General features: G+C 35.6%; 2 protein-coding genes across 3 annotated transcripts in view; both read left to right on the top strand.

The window, feature by feature from the left end:
- The window catches only part of LOC118748563 (glucose-6-phosphate 1-dehydrogenase), a 31828-nt gene extending 24673 nt beyond the window's left edge, over nt 1-7155 (top strand). For both annotated transcript variants that reach the window (XM_036483094.1, XM_036483091.1), the window contains exons 2-5: nt 4136-4251; nt 4341-4487; nt 4580-4797; nt 5868-7155. In XM_036483094.1, coding sequence (XP_036338987.1) covers nt 4186-4251; nt 4341-4487; nt 4580-4797; nt 5868-6924 — 1488 coding nt within the window. In that variant the 5' untranslated portion in view covers nt 4136-4185 and the 3' untranslated portion in view covers nt 6925-7155. The remainder of the gene's footprint in view (nt 1-4135; nt 4252-4340; nt 4488-4579; nt 4798-5867) is intronic.
- A 314-nt stretch (nt 7156-7469) lies between these two features.
- The window catches only part of LOC118748565 (transmembrane protein 198), a 14464-nt gene continuing 6551 nt past the window's right edge, over nt 7470-15382 (top strand). Inside the window, exons 1-2 of the mRNA XM_036483096.1 lie at nt 7470-7988; nt 10290-11178. Coding sequence (XP_036338989.1) covers nt 11080-11178 — 99 coding nt within the window. The 5' untranslated portion in view covers nt 7470-7988; nt 10290-11079. The remainder of the gene's footprint in view (nt 7989-10289; nt 11179-15382) is intronic.

Below are 15382 nucleotides of genomic sequence, written 5' to 3'. Positions count from 1 at the left end.
ATCAAAAAATATTTAGAGGTCGCTCAAAACAACTTTTCGTAGAATTGGTATAAAATTCTTGAAAATCAATATTTTTCGACCGGAAACCCCTGATTCTCTTCATGAGATTCCCAGTAATAATACCTTATTATTCTTATAACAATAGTAATCAGTTGACTTTGGATCACAGTTATGCGGTAACATACAAAAAAAAAATATTCCGACGAATTGATAATCGCCTATTTTTTTTTTGAAGTCGGTTAAAAAAAATATTTGGTGCCAAAGAAACTTATATACATACATAGTTAAGTTTTAGATAATTAAGAGTGGAGCTACTTACGGAAGCAAGTATGGGACCACTTAAGCAGTTAAGAAAGCGCTTAAGTGAGTTTCACTGAATGGTGAAATATGAAAAGGCAAATTTTGTCTACTAATATATATATACATTAATAGTCATGTTCTACATTATATTTGCCGGAAAGGTTGAAATTTAATTAACACTGAAAGTATCTCTCAACGGTAACTGCGGGCGAAGTCGCGGGAAAAGAAAATTTTATTCAACATTTCTATGTGGTTATCTTGCATGATTCAATTTATTTTGAATTTTATGCTTGTCATTAAAGCATTGCACGGGTTGTCATCAATATAGTTTATCTACTTTAACGAAGCATGTAAAACAAAACTACGAAAACCGTTTTTTGATAAGAAAACGATAGGAGCATTTTGCAATAACAGCCTTTTCACGTATGTATGTAGTACATTATAAACACATATAAACAAATTGTACGCGTTGCGCATAGTTAGTTTACATGGTTTGACGCCAAGAGTGTATGGGAAAATATACAGCGACTGAAACAAGTATTATATGTTGATTTTTTTTTTAATATTCCCAATGATTTTCAAGTTACAATTTCATTTTTATTTTGTTTTAAATATTGTGGGTGTTCGCACTTGCCTAGTTACCACCCTATCCGTTTAAAAATTATTTTTTTTTGTAGTGTGGTTTATTGTTGTGAACTATATAATAAAACAAAAATTACCACATAACCAGATAACCTGATAACCAGGCTGGTGTGAACACCCACATTGTTCATTCCCTGCAGGAAGTGGTGTTAGCTTAATTCTGACTTTTACGCGAACACTAGTGCTGACTATTTACTGTACAGCGTGTAAAATAATAACGGCCGCACAGGTTTTTTTTTTTGGTAAAATAAAAGGGTCCTTTATAGATTTTGAGAAAAAAAGTATTATTATTATTAATCCTTATTTGCATTTGCCAGCAGTGTAAACTTTGAGATATAAGTACATGTAAGTCTTTTTCAGGTGTATTTTTTCTTACACTGTGTTTAAAAAAAGACAAAAAAAGGGTAGTAGAAAGGACTCAAAATGGAGAAAATATGGAATAAACTAATCGACGAAGACCGCTGGTAAACCCAAATAAAGGTTCAAATTTAAAAACTAATAAATAAAATTAAAGTAAAATCTGTGGAAAATTAACAAGTAAATACTTTTTTCGCAAAATCTATAAAGGATCATTTATTAAAAAAAATCGGTGCGACAGTTATTATTGTACACTCTGTATATTTTGTTCGAAATAAACTAACTTATCTTTGTGGGGCGCTGGCCGAAAAGAGTCAGTCCTGTTTTTCCCCTGCATTTGGTGTCAACTAACTTATAAATAACCACTTTTGGACATACTTTATTTAAAATTACATATCTGTTTAAACATTCTGCTGTGGGTGAACCCATATAAGAATTTCCGTTAGGATATTCAAATTGAAACTGCATGACTCTACAACTCACTTTAAGTAGGTTGCGTCATAGCTCATTAAAATTAAAGCTAACTACATACAAGTTGGTTGTTTTTTCCAATTGATAATTTTTCACTGACTATTTTTGATACGATTTCAAAGATCGAGATCTGGGAAGAGGATATATAGGCCTTTAAAATTGTATATAATAATCTATTTTCAGATTAGGTTTGTTGGGATTTTTTATCCGGTAAACTAAAAAAAGACCCATATTTCTCTTAATTTTTAAAATTTTTACCATCGATAATTTCTACAGTTTCAAAATATGGAGTACTATTTAAAATTAAATCTATTGTCAAATAAACTGATACCTAATTTATTGCAATCGCATAAAAATTGTCGAATTTAGGCGACTTTTCTTAAATTCGGCCTTGAATTTATATGTGTGTATATAGCGGAATTTCAGATTTTTTGAGCAGCAAAGGGTTCATCAATATTTATTTAAAATTGACATATACAATCGCTCTTTAGCAAAGAAGTGGTTTCCCAAGAAATTTTAGGAAAATGGGGGTGGCACCGCCCACTTATATAATATATACTTATCTCAAAAACTACTACACCGATCTCGACCAAATTTGGTATACACCATGCGCTTGTACATTCCCCAAATTGGTTTCAGGGAATAATGCTGAAGTGAAAGTCGAACCTTTTTTACGTTTCATCAACGCGTCGTTTTTCGCCGCCAAAACAATGGCGCGCCTTTATTCGTGTTTAGTGACGATTTGTTAAAATTCGTCGAACTTTTATAAATGTTCTACAAAGTTTAACATACTGATTTACATGGCTTCTTCAGATATTAAGATATCATAAAAAAATAATAAACATTTTTTAAACAAAGAAAAGTAGCCAAAACTTGCTAAAATTAAATTATCTCTTTCCTGTTTATATTTTCTCCACCGTTCATATGTATGTACATACATACATATACGAGTATGCACATTTATTAGATATATTATGGACAATCAGTGCTATTTAGGCCCTTAAGTAATGAATATTAACGACTAAATTGATCATATAAGACATGTACATATACATATGTATGTACATATAGTGGTGGAAAAATAAATAGCGACATGAAATTTTAACAAATGTTTCGTATTTTTCTTTTGTTTATTTAATATTTGTTCTTTTTTTTTATAAAAATATAGCCCATAATCTAACAAAAACCCTAAAAATTCATATTTCAAACTTTGTGCAAAAATTATAAAAATTCCAATCTAAATTTTCAACTTTTTAATCAGATTTCTTAGAATTTTTTGAGTATCCAGTTTTATAGCCCATCACGCGGTCCAAAGTTATCCGGTAACATACAAAAAAAGTTAGATTTTCTACATTAATATATTTTATGTTAACCCTAAATAGGTCAAAATAAAGAATTTACATAGAATACAACGTCATGGTTCCAAAAGCATTAGAAATCCATATAAAGCTCAGTTCTCTTAACTGGCTAAGCAGAATGGTGAGGCTGTGGCATGTAGCAAGAGAGCTGTCAAAAGTTAAAATATTCTAAATGCTCTAAGCTGCTCACAATATGTAGCTGTGGTTGTGGTGTATTATTGCTGATGTAGCTAGCGAAATAGCTTGTGGCTGTGGTACTACATTCTGGTTAGCTAGTAAGTCAATAGTCCGGAGATAATATCTTTTAGCGTATGTATAAGTATATATGTATTTATGTATGTATGTACATGTGCACATATTCAAAAAGTTACTAAGCTAAAGATATTTGATTAGTGGTTGAGAGATTCGCGCTCGTAATTAGCTGAGAACTTTGATGGTAACACCCTCTGCATAAATTAGTGGCACCCCTTATGTGCCCAACGTAACGTCTGGTCACGCATTTCGTATTGAACTATTAGAGCATTTGAATGGAGAAAAGTATATACATACATATGTATGTATGTATGTATGTGCTTATTTTTATTTACGTATATACATCATATGTACATGTGAGCACGTGTAAATAAAAATAGATATGTATGTATCTATGTACATAGATACATAAGCGATCAGTTCGATCGATGAGCTTTCAAAGTTTAGCGCTACAATATTTCCTTTTAGTTTTCGAAACACCGCGAAAGGGTCAATTTGTTGGTTATATCAAAAGCGGAAGTGGTAAGAACTTAGGTGAATCGAAAGCGTGATAGAAGTACATACATACATATGTACATATAGTGCATAACTCCTATACGGTTAAAAGGTGAAATTTGTGATTTTTTATGTAAATATCAGCTGATATTAATAAATTTACACTTGATTTCCTATTTTTCTCATCAATTGTGTGTATGTTGTAAGAAAAAAAAAATATATTAATTAACCACCTTCTCAATTATTTGCGCTCATTTCAGAAGAAGAAACCGCACTTGAGCACATCATCAAATCACTGGAGACACCGACAATGAAATGCGAGGGTACACACTTCGATTCTCAAGTGCCACACACATTTGTCATCTTTGGCGCTTCGGTGAGTGACACTCAACACTTTAAAAATAAAACCAAAGCAATAATTATGTTAATTCTTTTTCGCCTTTATTTATACTTTGCTTAATGCAGGGCGACTTGGCCAAGAAGAAAATCTATCCAACTTTGTGGTGGCTATTCCGTGACAATTTGCTGCCGAAACCAACTAAATTTTGCGGTTATGCACGTTCAAAGCTTAGTGTGGCGGAGTTGCGGGCGAAATGTCATCAATATATGAAGGTTAGTGCGCTGCATAGCTGCATAGCCTTCAAAAGCACTTGGAGGGTTTTATGATCTAACCCTTTGTTTTTTTTTTTAATTTCCCCATTCAGGTGCAGCCACACGAGCAGGCAAAGTATGAAGAGTTCTGGCAATTGAATTCATATCAGGCGGGTAGCTATGATCAGCGTGCAGATTTCGTTGCCTTCAGGGACCATTTGGATCGTTTAGACTGCAGTTGTAGTTGTAATCGCCTATTTTACTTAGCTTTGCCGCCATCGGTTTTCGAGCAAGTTACAGTGAATATCAAAGAGATTTGCCTTTCACAAAGGTAGGTGAACACAGCATCGTCATAAAATAGTATATCTACAGCAGACTTCATTACAATATTTACACTTCCGACTTCGTTTTTTTTTATTTCAATTCTCAATTTTATGCACAAAAAGTCTGATCTACCGAGGAACTTCGAAAGCTTGAAGAAAGTCTCATGCAGCGGGCTACTAAATTAACATTTCCTAAGAAGATATATCATGGAACGATTTTCCGTAATTTCTTGTCAAATTTGTTTTGGAGACAAACGGGTTCCGGCGTTGTGCCAGTGTAATTTTTCGCATGGAAGTGGCACAACGCTGAAACTGGTTTTTCTACAAACCAAATATGGTAAGGGAAGATAGAAAATCGTTAAAAAATACATCATATTTCTGCCCTGTAGTGAAACACCAACAACCAAAAAGTAAATTTCCTAACAACTTTTGTGCGTATCACTCCCGAATATTAGATTACACAGGGCAACACTAATTTTGGTGCGGCAAATGTTAGTTGTATTTGAGAAACTCTAGCGAAGAAAGAAAAGGCTTAAATTAAACCCTTATCATTCGTCTACAATTCCTGAAAATGTCTTAAGACAGCGTTTAGGTGATGCTAGTAGACACACCGCTTCGCTTACGATCGAGAGAACGTGCGCAAAAGCTTCAAAGGTCCGAGGCCTTTAAATACCAGTAATCTCCTAAACGAACTCGTCAAAATCCGAAAAATGCAATTTGAGTCCCTGCAGCACTCATTTATCTAGCTTTATAAGACCGAAACTAGTTCTGGAAAATCTTAGTTTTCGCTTCTAACTGATTTTTAATGAAGTTAATATGGGTATCGGTCGGGTACACTAAACTTAAAATTTTCTGAGCTCAGAGCCCTTGAACAGATGGGTCCCGCACATTAGCTCATTTTCTTTCATCCCTAGAAAACAACCTGTAGTGGTTTTCTATTTGGCTGACAACCAAATGGTCTGCAAATCTTGCCGATTGGTCCTCTCTATTCCATTTTCATCAGCACAAAACATCTTTTGTAAATCACTTCAACTTTGGTATTTTAATTAAACATTTTTTTTTTAATTTCTCTTTCTAGTGGCTGGAACCGCGTTATCATCGAAAAGCCCTTCGGCCGTGACGATGTCTCATCGAAGAAGTTGAGCGACCATCTCGCTTCGCTCTTTCTCGAAGAACAGCTCTACCGCATCGATCACTATCTGGGTAAGGAGATGGTGCAAAATCTCATGACCATTCGGTTTGCGAATAAAATTCTCAACTCGACGTGGAATCGCGAGAATATCGCGTCGGTAGTCATCACATTCAAGGAACCCTTTGGCACACAGGGGCGTGGCGGTTACTTTGATGAGTTTGGCATTATAAGAGACGTCATGCAAAATCACCTACTACAAATACTATCGCTGGTTGCCATGGAGAAACCATGTTCCTGCCAACCTGACGATATACGTGACGAAAAGGTCAAGGTGCTGAAAAGCATAGCACCGCTTACTTTGGACGATATGGTCTTGGGCCAATATGTGGGCAATCCCGAAGGTAAAGGTGAAGCGCGCGAAGGTTACCTTGACGATCCGACCGTCTCGAAAGATTCCAATACGCCCACCTACGCAGTGGGTGCGCTCCACATTAACAACGAACGCTGGGAGGGTGTCCCCTTTATACTGCGCTGCGGCAAGGCGCTAAACGAACGCAAAGCCGAAGTGCGCATACAGTACCGCGATGTGCCTGGTGATATCTTTGAGGGCAATAGCAAGCGTAATGAGCTTGTCATACGCGTGCAGCCCGGTGAAGCGCTCTATTTCAAAATGATGACGAAGAGCCCCGGCATTACATTCGATATTGAGGAGACGGAGCTGGATTTGACCTATGAACACCGCTACAAGGACTCTTATCTGCCAGACGCGTACGAACGTCTGATTTTGGATGTCTTCTGTGGCTCGCAAATGCATTTCGTGCGTACTGATGAGTTGCGCGAAGCGTGGCGTATCTTCACGCCTGTACTGCATGAGATCGAAAGGAGCAAAGTGAAACCCATTCCATACGTGTTCGGTTCGCGTGGTCCCAAGGAAGCCGATCTGATGAAGGCGGAGAATAATTTCAAATACTATGGCTCGTACAAGTGGCATGGAAAGAAGTAGGTGCAGAAGTGAAGATGGTTCGACGGTTTCGATGAAATATATACATATGTACGTACATACTTGAATATGTGTGTATGGGCCAATGATAATTGATAATAATAAAACGGCGTAGAAAAGACATTACTTAACCAATTTGTGCAAAAACAAATCAAAACTGGTTGTATATTTAAGAATAAATAGTTTCTAGGTGCATATGTACGTTTTTTTTTTTATTTACATACATATGTATGTTTGTTTGTGTAAATGTACTAGTAGCATGTAATTGTTGTAAATGAATGGATCGTGCGAGTAAACACTCAACTTTGTACTCGATGCTGTGCATATGCGATATTTTTTTTTGTATAAAATAAGTATTTGGAATAATGGATTTTTAATACATACATACATATGTTTTCAAGGAATTGAAAAGAAAATGAAATACTGAGTAAATTTTGCTGGAATAATGAAAAAAATAAATGTGCATTTTTGTTAAAAAATATTCTACAATAGAGGTTAAGGTAGAGGTAGGGGGTTGTTTTCGCAAATGCAAAACTGGGCAAGAACTGCCAATCGGTGTTTTTTCAACAACAAACCAACTATTTTCCATAACTAATTTGCAAAATTTAAAACTTTGCAAATAATTTTCAGTTATACAAAATCGAACCCATGAAAAGCTTAAAGCACCTGCAACCACGAATGTTGCTAGGAAAAATCACCACCAAAACAGTGTTGCAAACGAAAGTCACAAAATACCCCCAATCGTTGAGCTGACTTCTCAAATGTTTTTGCCTGTAAGCGAATAGAAGCGAAAGGACCTTCGGACTGGCCACAACAAAACCAACGGTATAGTGCGGTAATTTCGTGCGCTCTACACTAAGCTTCCGCATGTGGGGGAATAAGCGCTGCAAAATGGCAAAAAATATGTGAAAAATAATGCTTATTAAATTTTCTATAAGGCAAGGGAAATTGTTTATAAAATTTGGCAAACAAAATAAACCAGCGAAGGTGTAAAACTTGCATTGGTTGTGTGAAAATTGTGGAGTGAAAAGATGAACGAAGAAAATTCTCACACAAAACAGTCGGAGGTGAGTAGTACATAGTGGAAAGCGAAAGCGTAAAGAGTGGGAGAAGTAGACGTCTATGAGAAAAGAAACCGCGAGCAAATGAGCATGGAGATTGGCGATTGAGAAAAGAAGTGTAAAATCAAAGCAAAGCTGACTGTCTAATAAACAAACTGTAAAGTTAAATTGCTATGTAAATTAAAAATGTTAAGAAAATTTAGTAAAAAACGATGGGAAAAATAAAACTTACATGCACTATATACATATAATAATGAAAATAAAACGTGTGATTTAGACTGATTTACAATTTTAGGGTTTTCAATAATTAACCAAAAAGTTAATTAGTTTGAAATATTTCAAGGGAAAATAACGGAACAACTGCTGATCCAAACTAGTAGGTAACAATACTTGAAAGAGAACTGAAAAACAAGAATTAAGATTTTAAAAAATCAGTGAGAATAAAAAAATAATGTTTATATCACAAATAAAAATATAACCTCAAAGTAAGGCACAACATCAAAATTCTACACAAATAGTATGAATAAGCATAAAATTTCGAAAAATAATTTTAAATTTTTAACCAAAAACTACAACGAAAATAAGGAACCCATTAAAAATAAATATTTATGACGACAAAAGCCTAAATTTTAAAATCGAAACAGAAAATCCAGTAAGGAGTCCCAAAAGATATTAAAGGCATAGGTACATATTTGTAAATTACGAAATTAATAAAAACAGTCATAATTAATAAAAAAACACAAATTACATTAAAAACTTGCAAATGAGTAATTAGAGAAAAATATTAAAACAAAAAAATGTTCAATCCCTGAAACTGCAAGTATTAAGTATCAAACTTCCAATCAAGAAAAAACCATGAAAATTCTAAATTTTTGTTTAATCTTTAGAAAAATAGCATAAAAAAAATACAGTTTATGTATACATACATACCGTCACCTGAAATGCAAAAAGACGTAACATCATCGTAAATGGAATGGCAAAAGTCGGGACTAATATTTTAATTTTTTTCATAAAATGATGTGGGGAGTTGTAATCGATGAAATCCATCATATAAATCAAAAAGTGAATTTTGAATTTTTTATTAGTTATGACTTTTTGCATTTCAACGACAATGACTGTTACGTCTTTTTGCATTTCAGGTGACGATATGTATGTACGTCTGAATTAAAATATAGTTACATATGTATGTATAATAGATTTTCTTATACATTTTTTTTTGTTCTTAATGAAAACAACGACAATTTTTATTCTTTGATAACAAAATCTTTAGAACAAAATATTTATTTGCAAATTTAAAAAACGTCGTAACGTAAATAGGGACACGACATTTTAACAAATTTTTCCTATTTTTCGTTTATTTTTTTTTTTTTTATTTATTCTTTTTTATAAAAGTATAGCCATAATCTAACAAAAACCATATAAATTCATATTTCAAACTTTGTGCAAATTATAAAAATTCTGCAAAATTGCATCTAAATTTTTAACTTTTTAATTAGTTTTTTAAGAATTTATTTTTCAGTATGCCGTTTTATAGCCCAATAAATTTTAGTGAAATAAAGTTATTTTTCCACCACTGTATGTACAAGAGGCACAGCTGAAAAATCAGACCCGACAATATACATACATAAGTACTCGTACATACTTGTGGATGGTACAGAGACAACAGCAGATATAACAGTAGTTTTATAGTTAGAGAATATAATCACGAAGAAAAAAATATTTGCATTAATTGCAGATCAATCCTACGAAGTGATTTATGCAAAATATCCTTAAAGAACATTGAAAGTTGCATAAAAGATAAACCTCGCAAATAAAAAATAAATAAATAAAAAAAGGTAGGGATAGAATAAAATAATCTTTTTAATAACAAAATTAAATAAAAAATAAAAAACATGTATGTTGAAAAAAGATCAGGAAAATGCAAAACCTATCTACATAATTTCATAAATCATTTTGCAAAAATTAACTCAGTGTCTCACTAAAGCCTCCACCCGAAGCCATTGAAAGCACATCATAATAGCCAAGCAAAAAAAAAAAACGCGAAGCGCTTGAAAACAAACCTCACAGCATGAGGTGTGTTTATAAAAACAATAGGCACACTACAATAACAATCTACAGTTATAAAGGAATTTGTTTGCCAAGCAACCAGCCAGCCAGCCAGCCAGTCATCCAGTGTCAGCGGCGCGTTTTGCCGCTGTTTCCTCTTCTGGGATTACCCCATTCATTCTCATTCGTTCGCTCCTTTTATTAGTGTATTACACATCTAAACAATTCCTTTTTCACATTCGTTAAATTTTCGTTATTTAGGGTGGAAAATGTGCCACTGACCGTACCACAACAAAAGCGAATTGTCCCTGCAGCCGAATAAGCGACTGAGCGGACAATGTTGGGAAGGAGTTCGTTTCCAGTCGCAAAAGGTTATTACACGGGCAGGAAGTGTGTGCGATAAAAAAATGAACAAATTTAAAATGTAAATGAAAAGTGAAATGAAGAGTTAATGATTTGGAAAAATATTAAATGAAAATTAGGCAAACGGAAAAACGAAAATTATGTACATACTTACATATGTATCCATTAGTGATGTGTGGGATAAGACGCTTTAACCAAAATTTTCACGTAAAGTAAATATTTTACTTTCCTTGAGATTTCCTTTCGTTGCGCGCTGCCCAACCCACAAAAGTGCTCAAATCACAACGAATATTGCATTTATCAACTGAAAAATTGTGTTTGACCAAGAGCAAAGAAAAATAGAAAATCCATCAAGAAAATTTATCATAAACCAAATAAACATTTTGTAAATACATATTAATTTCGCTCGACGCTAGGCTGCTGTCGTCGCAGTCAGTTTCGCCACATTTTATCTTCATACTCACGCACGCCACGTCGAATACGCCCAGTTTAATCGAAAAGTAGCAAGTAAATAAGAAGCAAAGTCACAGGTCGCACTCACCGTCGATTGCTTTGACTGACGCTGGGGGCTGCAGCATCTTTTCAGTTAGCTATTTAGTGAAAGCAGGCCAATAGCTTTGGCAAATAGCGTGAAGGGAAAGAAAACAACAGCAACAACAAAAACAACAGCGACCAAGGTGGCAAGAAAATGCATTCGGTGGACTTGTATGAAAATGAGGATGAACGACGCCACGGCCATGATGACACACGCGAATTGCAGAATTTGGATTGGCCCTTCTTGATAAAGGTGAGTGTATGTATGTGACTGCATGACTGTTATAAGTAAGTGCGCCAACGAGCTAACGAACGAGCGCGATAAGGCCATGACCTGGCCACCGCTGCAGTGCCAACGTTTGTGTATGTGTGTGTGTGTGCTTATATGCACTCACTTCACTTATGGTTTGCACGCTTGCATGCATGTTGGGAAATTTTTTTTATTTTTTATTTTTTTTTTTTACTTTTTATTTCCACTATCAGCTTTGATGCAGCAGTGGAATTAAGGATGTGAAAAAAGTGCCAGAAGTGTTGGCCCGGCAGCGTCGTAGATTGAAAGGATTAGAAACTTTTTCAGCGCCACAAAGACAGTTGACTTATTAACTTTTGCGAACGATGTTTTTGTTTGTTTTTTACTTCCAGAATGCAATGCCAATACATACATATGTATGTAGAACATGTCACATGGCAGTGCGTATGAACCAATGAAAAAAATGTTTTTCCAAGAACTTGTGTAGAAAGTTGAGTACATACTTTTTTTAAGAAACTTAAAAAAGTTTAACTTTATTAGAATATATAAAAGGAGTGCAGTACCAATGTAGTGTAACCCACATCAAATAAGTAAATGCCCTGCAGGGAGTGACGTTAGCTTATACCTAACTTTAGTCTGTTTACGCGAACACTAGTGCTAACTATTAACTGTGTATTTCGTTCGAAAAAAGCTAACTACTTTTGTGGGGCGATGGCCGCAAAAAAGTCAGACCTGAATACCTCTGCATTACATGTCAACTAACTTGTAACTAACTACTTTTGGACATAAAATATCAATAAGAAAACAAAATAAAAAATATTTTTTTGTTTTTTTACTTTTTTATTTACTTATTTATTTACTTTATTTTATTACATTTCATATTTGTTTACATATTCTGCTCTGGGTGGCCCCATATTCGAACACCGTCAGACATAACTTCAAAATGATAGAATAAAATTTCGATCTTCCTTTTATTTGTCCTGAATATGAAAAAGAATCTGCGAAGTTCAGAAAAAAAGTGTATTGAAAGTAATTTTTGTATGAGGATATTTAATAGAAACTTGTAATGAAAACCAACTCCCGATTGCGTCTGCATGACTCCTGCACGACTTTACAATTCACTTTAAGTTGGTTTTGTCATAGCTAATTAAAAGTGAGGTATTAATCGAAATCTCGCCAAAAAGCTAACTATAAGTTGGTTAGTTTTAACAATTGATAATTTTTCACTGCAGGGTGAGAATGGTTTGGTTAGCCATGCCCAAATAGCTGGATGCCTGAATCTGACCACGCAGTCGGTGCGAATGACATTCCTTAAAGAATACTGCGTCTAGGAAAACATCTTGTAGCATTGCCAACGCAATAACGTACGGAACTACAGACATTCCAAAACACGGCACTCCGGACCGCGACTGGATGCCTTCTGATGTCGCCTCAACACCACCTACATGACGAGGTCCAGATGCTCCCATCGAGGAGCATAACACAATGCTCTGCAAGCTGTTCCTAGTAGGGTGCCACAGACGCGGGTACCCGAAGAGACAACTGTTTGCACAAGGTACATTAGGCGGCATCTCTACGAATTGATGGACGAAGTCCAGAGGTTAAAAAAAACACCTCTGGACCCAACTGCATACCTTACAGGCCTTAAACGGCATTGACAGGGAGTCGGTCTCGAGTTACATAGACTCCTGGAGTTAGAATGCCGTTTTGGGCCTACAACCGCACCACGAGGACGAGACAGAACTTTGTCTGCCTCGGGAGAGTCGACTCGCACCACAATAGCCCAACTTCGCTCTGGATAATGCAGCAGGCTAAACTCGTACCTGAGCAGAGTGAACGCAGATGTGCCCAATGAGCGCCTAGCATTCGGAGAGTCGCCACATGACTCACGGCACCTCTTTGCATGCCCCCAAAACCATACCTAGCTAACGCCCCTGTCCCCATGGACAAACCTAATGGAAGTTGCGCAATTCTTAGGCCTCCCTATAGCTGAGCCTGTCGACACCGGTGATGGATGAGCCGACCCGAGTTGGGTTTAGTAGCCGCACAACAACAACAAACCTCAACAATCTTAGGCCAAACCTCTCCCATTTGCCGCGTGGGTCTTGTTTAATGTGACCAACCGTACTTCTTTCGAAAGTACAGTACTTCTTTTTGAGTCGATGTACTTCGTACTTAGCACATAAAAACAAGAAGATTGTTTCTATGAAAAGTTTCTAGGCTAGGAGAACAGGCGAAACAAACAAAGAAAATTCCATAGAGATTTCTAATTAATTTTATGTTGATTACACACGGGGCAACCGTTGAAGCAACGGGTTGAGGCAACCTATTTTCCTTGTTCAATACACACGAGGCAACCATTGCGGCAACCTCATTAGTGGGTGTTTTCTACCAAAACACCTTTTCAGCTCAACTGCTTTCAATGAACTAATCCAATAAACTCAATTTATGAATTTGGGTATAAGCTTGTATTATTATGTATTGAATAAAGTTTAATTTTTAATTAACAAAATTGATTTGTTGAATTGGTATACTGCCAACGTTTTTGTATATTTTGCTTTTACCAGTTTCTCATTGCTTTCATACTATTTTTGGTTGTCAGGTCTTGTATTTCTTTGAGCTATGAAATAGTTGGTCACGTTAGTCTTGCTGAACTGGATCATAGAAATGGAATGACACATTCATGACATTGCTGAAAATATCTTTCATGACAGACTTCGATTGCCTTTTATTTAAAAATTTTAAAGAGGGATCACATAAGAAGAGATCAATATTTGGACTGAAAGAGGTACTTATATGGCAAAATATATAACTAAGCAATGCTTTCGGTTTTGAGCTGCACCTTCCGAACCTCGTAGCTACTTATTCAAAATCTGAGCCTCGACTACAGGTTTTCCATGTCTAACACTGAAAAAGTGTAACAGTTAGATACGCAGTGGAGGGGCTGAGAGATTTGTTCCAGTGCCGAGCCAGCACACCGACGTTGAGGATTAGTCTTGTGACAAGACATTGAGCTAACTGACTCTTACATACGATTCGGGCGAACGTAAATTCCATATGGGAAAGCGGCGTACAGCCAACGCAATTTTGAGCTACACATATTTTTTTTTTGGAGTCGATCAACAGAGTACTTATTAGATAGACCTACTTTAGTTCTTAAACCCTTAAATCCGTCAGTTTTTTTTGGTGAACTCGTGACCTTTTTTTTTTTAATATCTCTTCCAAACAGCTTCATGCAACATCGTAACTATCGCTTCCTCCGTATTATCGGAAAGATGGAAACGGAGGCGTTGTATCATAGAGTGATGCAGTCAGGGTCCACCAAAGATTTTTTGTACACAAAATTTAAAGGTTTTATGCTGTTGAGCTTTGGTTTACGTAATTGGCGTACCATAGCCGCTATTTTTATTCACCAACCTTCACAAAGCAACTGTGTCGATCGATTGAATGCAGTATTGGCTTTCGACTTGAAAGGGAAAAATTTATTCGCTTGCCTACCCGAATCCACAGTACGAAAATATCCAATTACAAATATTGAAATGCTCTATTCTATTTACGAGATAAACACATTTTTACCTAAGGCACGGGTAAATATGGAAAAAATCTTAAATATGAGTGAATTTGTGGCATTGAAAAAGTATAGAACTTCCTTAAGCTTTTGCTTCGGCTAGTTCATTCACAGTCATTACGTTAAAAAAGTTAAATATTAGTTAACCCCCATAATAAATACTACATTTCATTCGAAATTTTATCTCCTAGACCACTTATGCCGCTTTGCATTCGGCTGACTGCTGACTAAAGTGTGCCATATGCACTTTTTTCTCAAGTCAAACAGTTACGAGGCAGCCACAAAAGTGCAAAAACGAGCGAAAAAAAATGGGGAAACGAGGAGCGTACAAAACAAAGCACAAAAAATGGTCAAAATTGTCATGAACTGTGGAAGTGATAAATGAGCCGTAGAATTGGGCGAACTGCGAGGCATTCATTCCTCCTTAATTCCGCGTCTGTTGCGAGCATTCATATTTGTTAGTGGGTGTTCGCAACGGCTTTTTTATTTGCAATTTTCATTGTTTGCTTTGTATTAATTTTTTGCATAATATTTTTTTGCTAAACATGGTTGAAAGCGAGTTTGCTGGCTTGCTTGTCTAAATACATATATGGCCCATAAAGGAATATACTCGTACATAAGTATGTGCATACGTATGTA

This window comes from Rhagoletis pomonella, unplaced genomic scaffold (assembly GCF_013731165.1).
Source record: "Rhagoletis pomonella isolate Grant_MI unplaced genomic scaffold, Rhpom_1.0 Rhpom_scaffold_00013, whole genome shotgun sequence".
NCBI classification, from domain to species: domain Eukaryota; kingdom Metazoa; phylum Arthropoda; class Insecta; order Diptera; family Tephritidae; genus Rhagoletis; species Rhagoletis pomonella.
The sequence above is the reverse complement of the archived record's forward strand: the minus strand, read 5'-3'. Positions and strand labels throughout refer to the sequence as shown.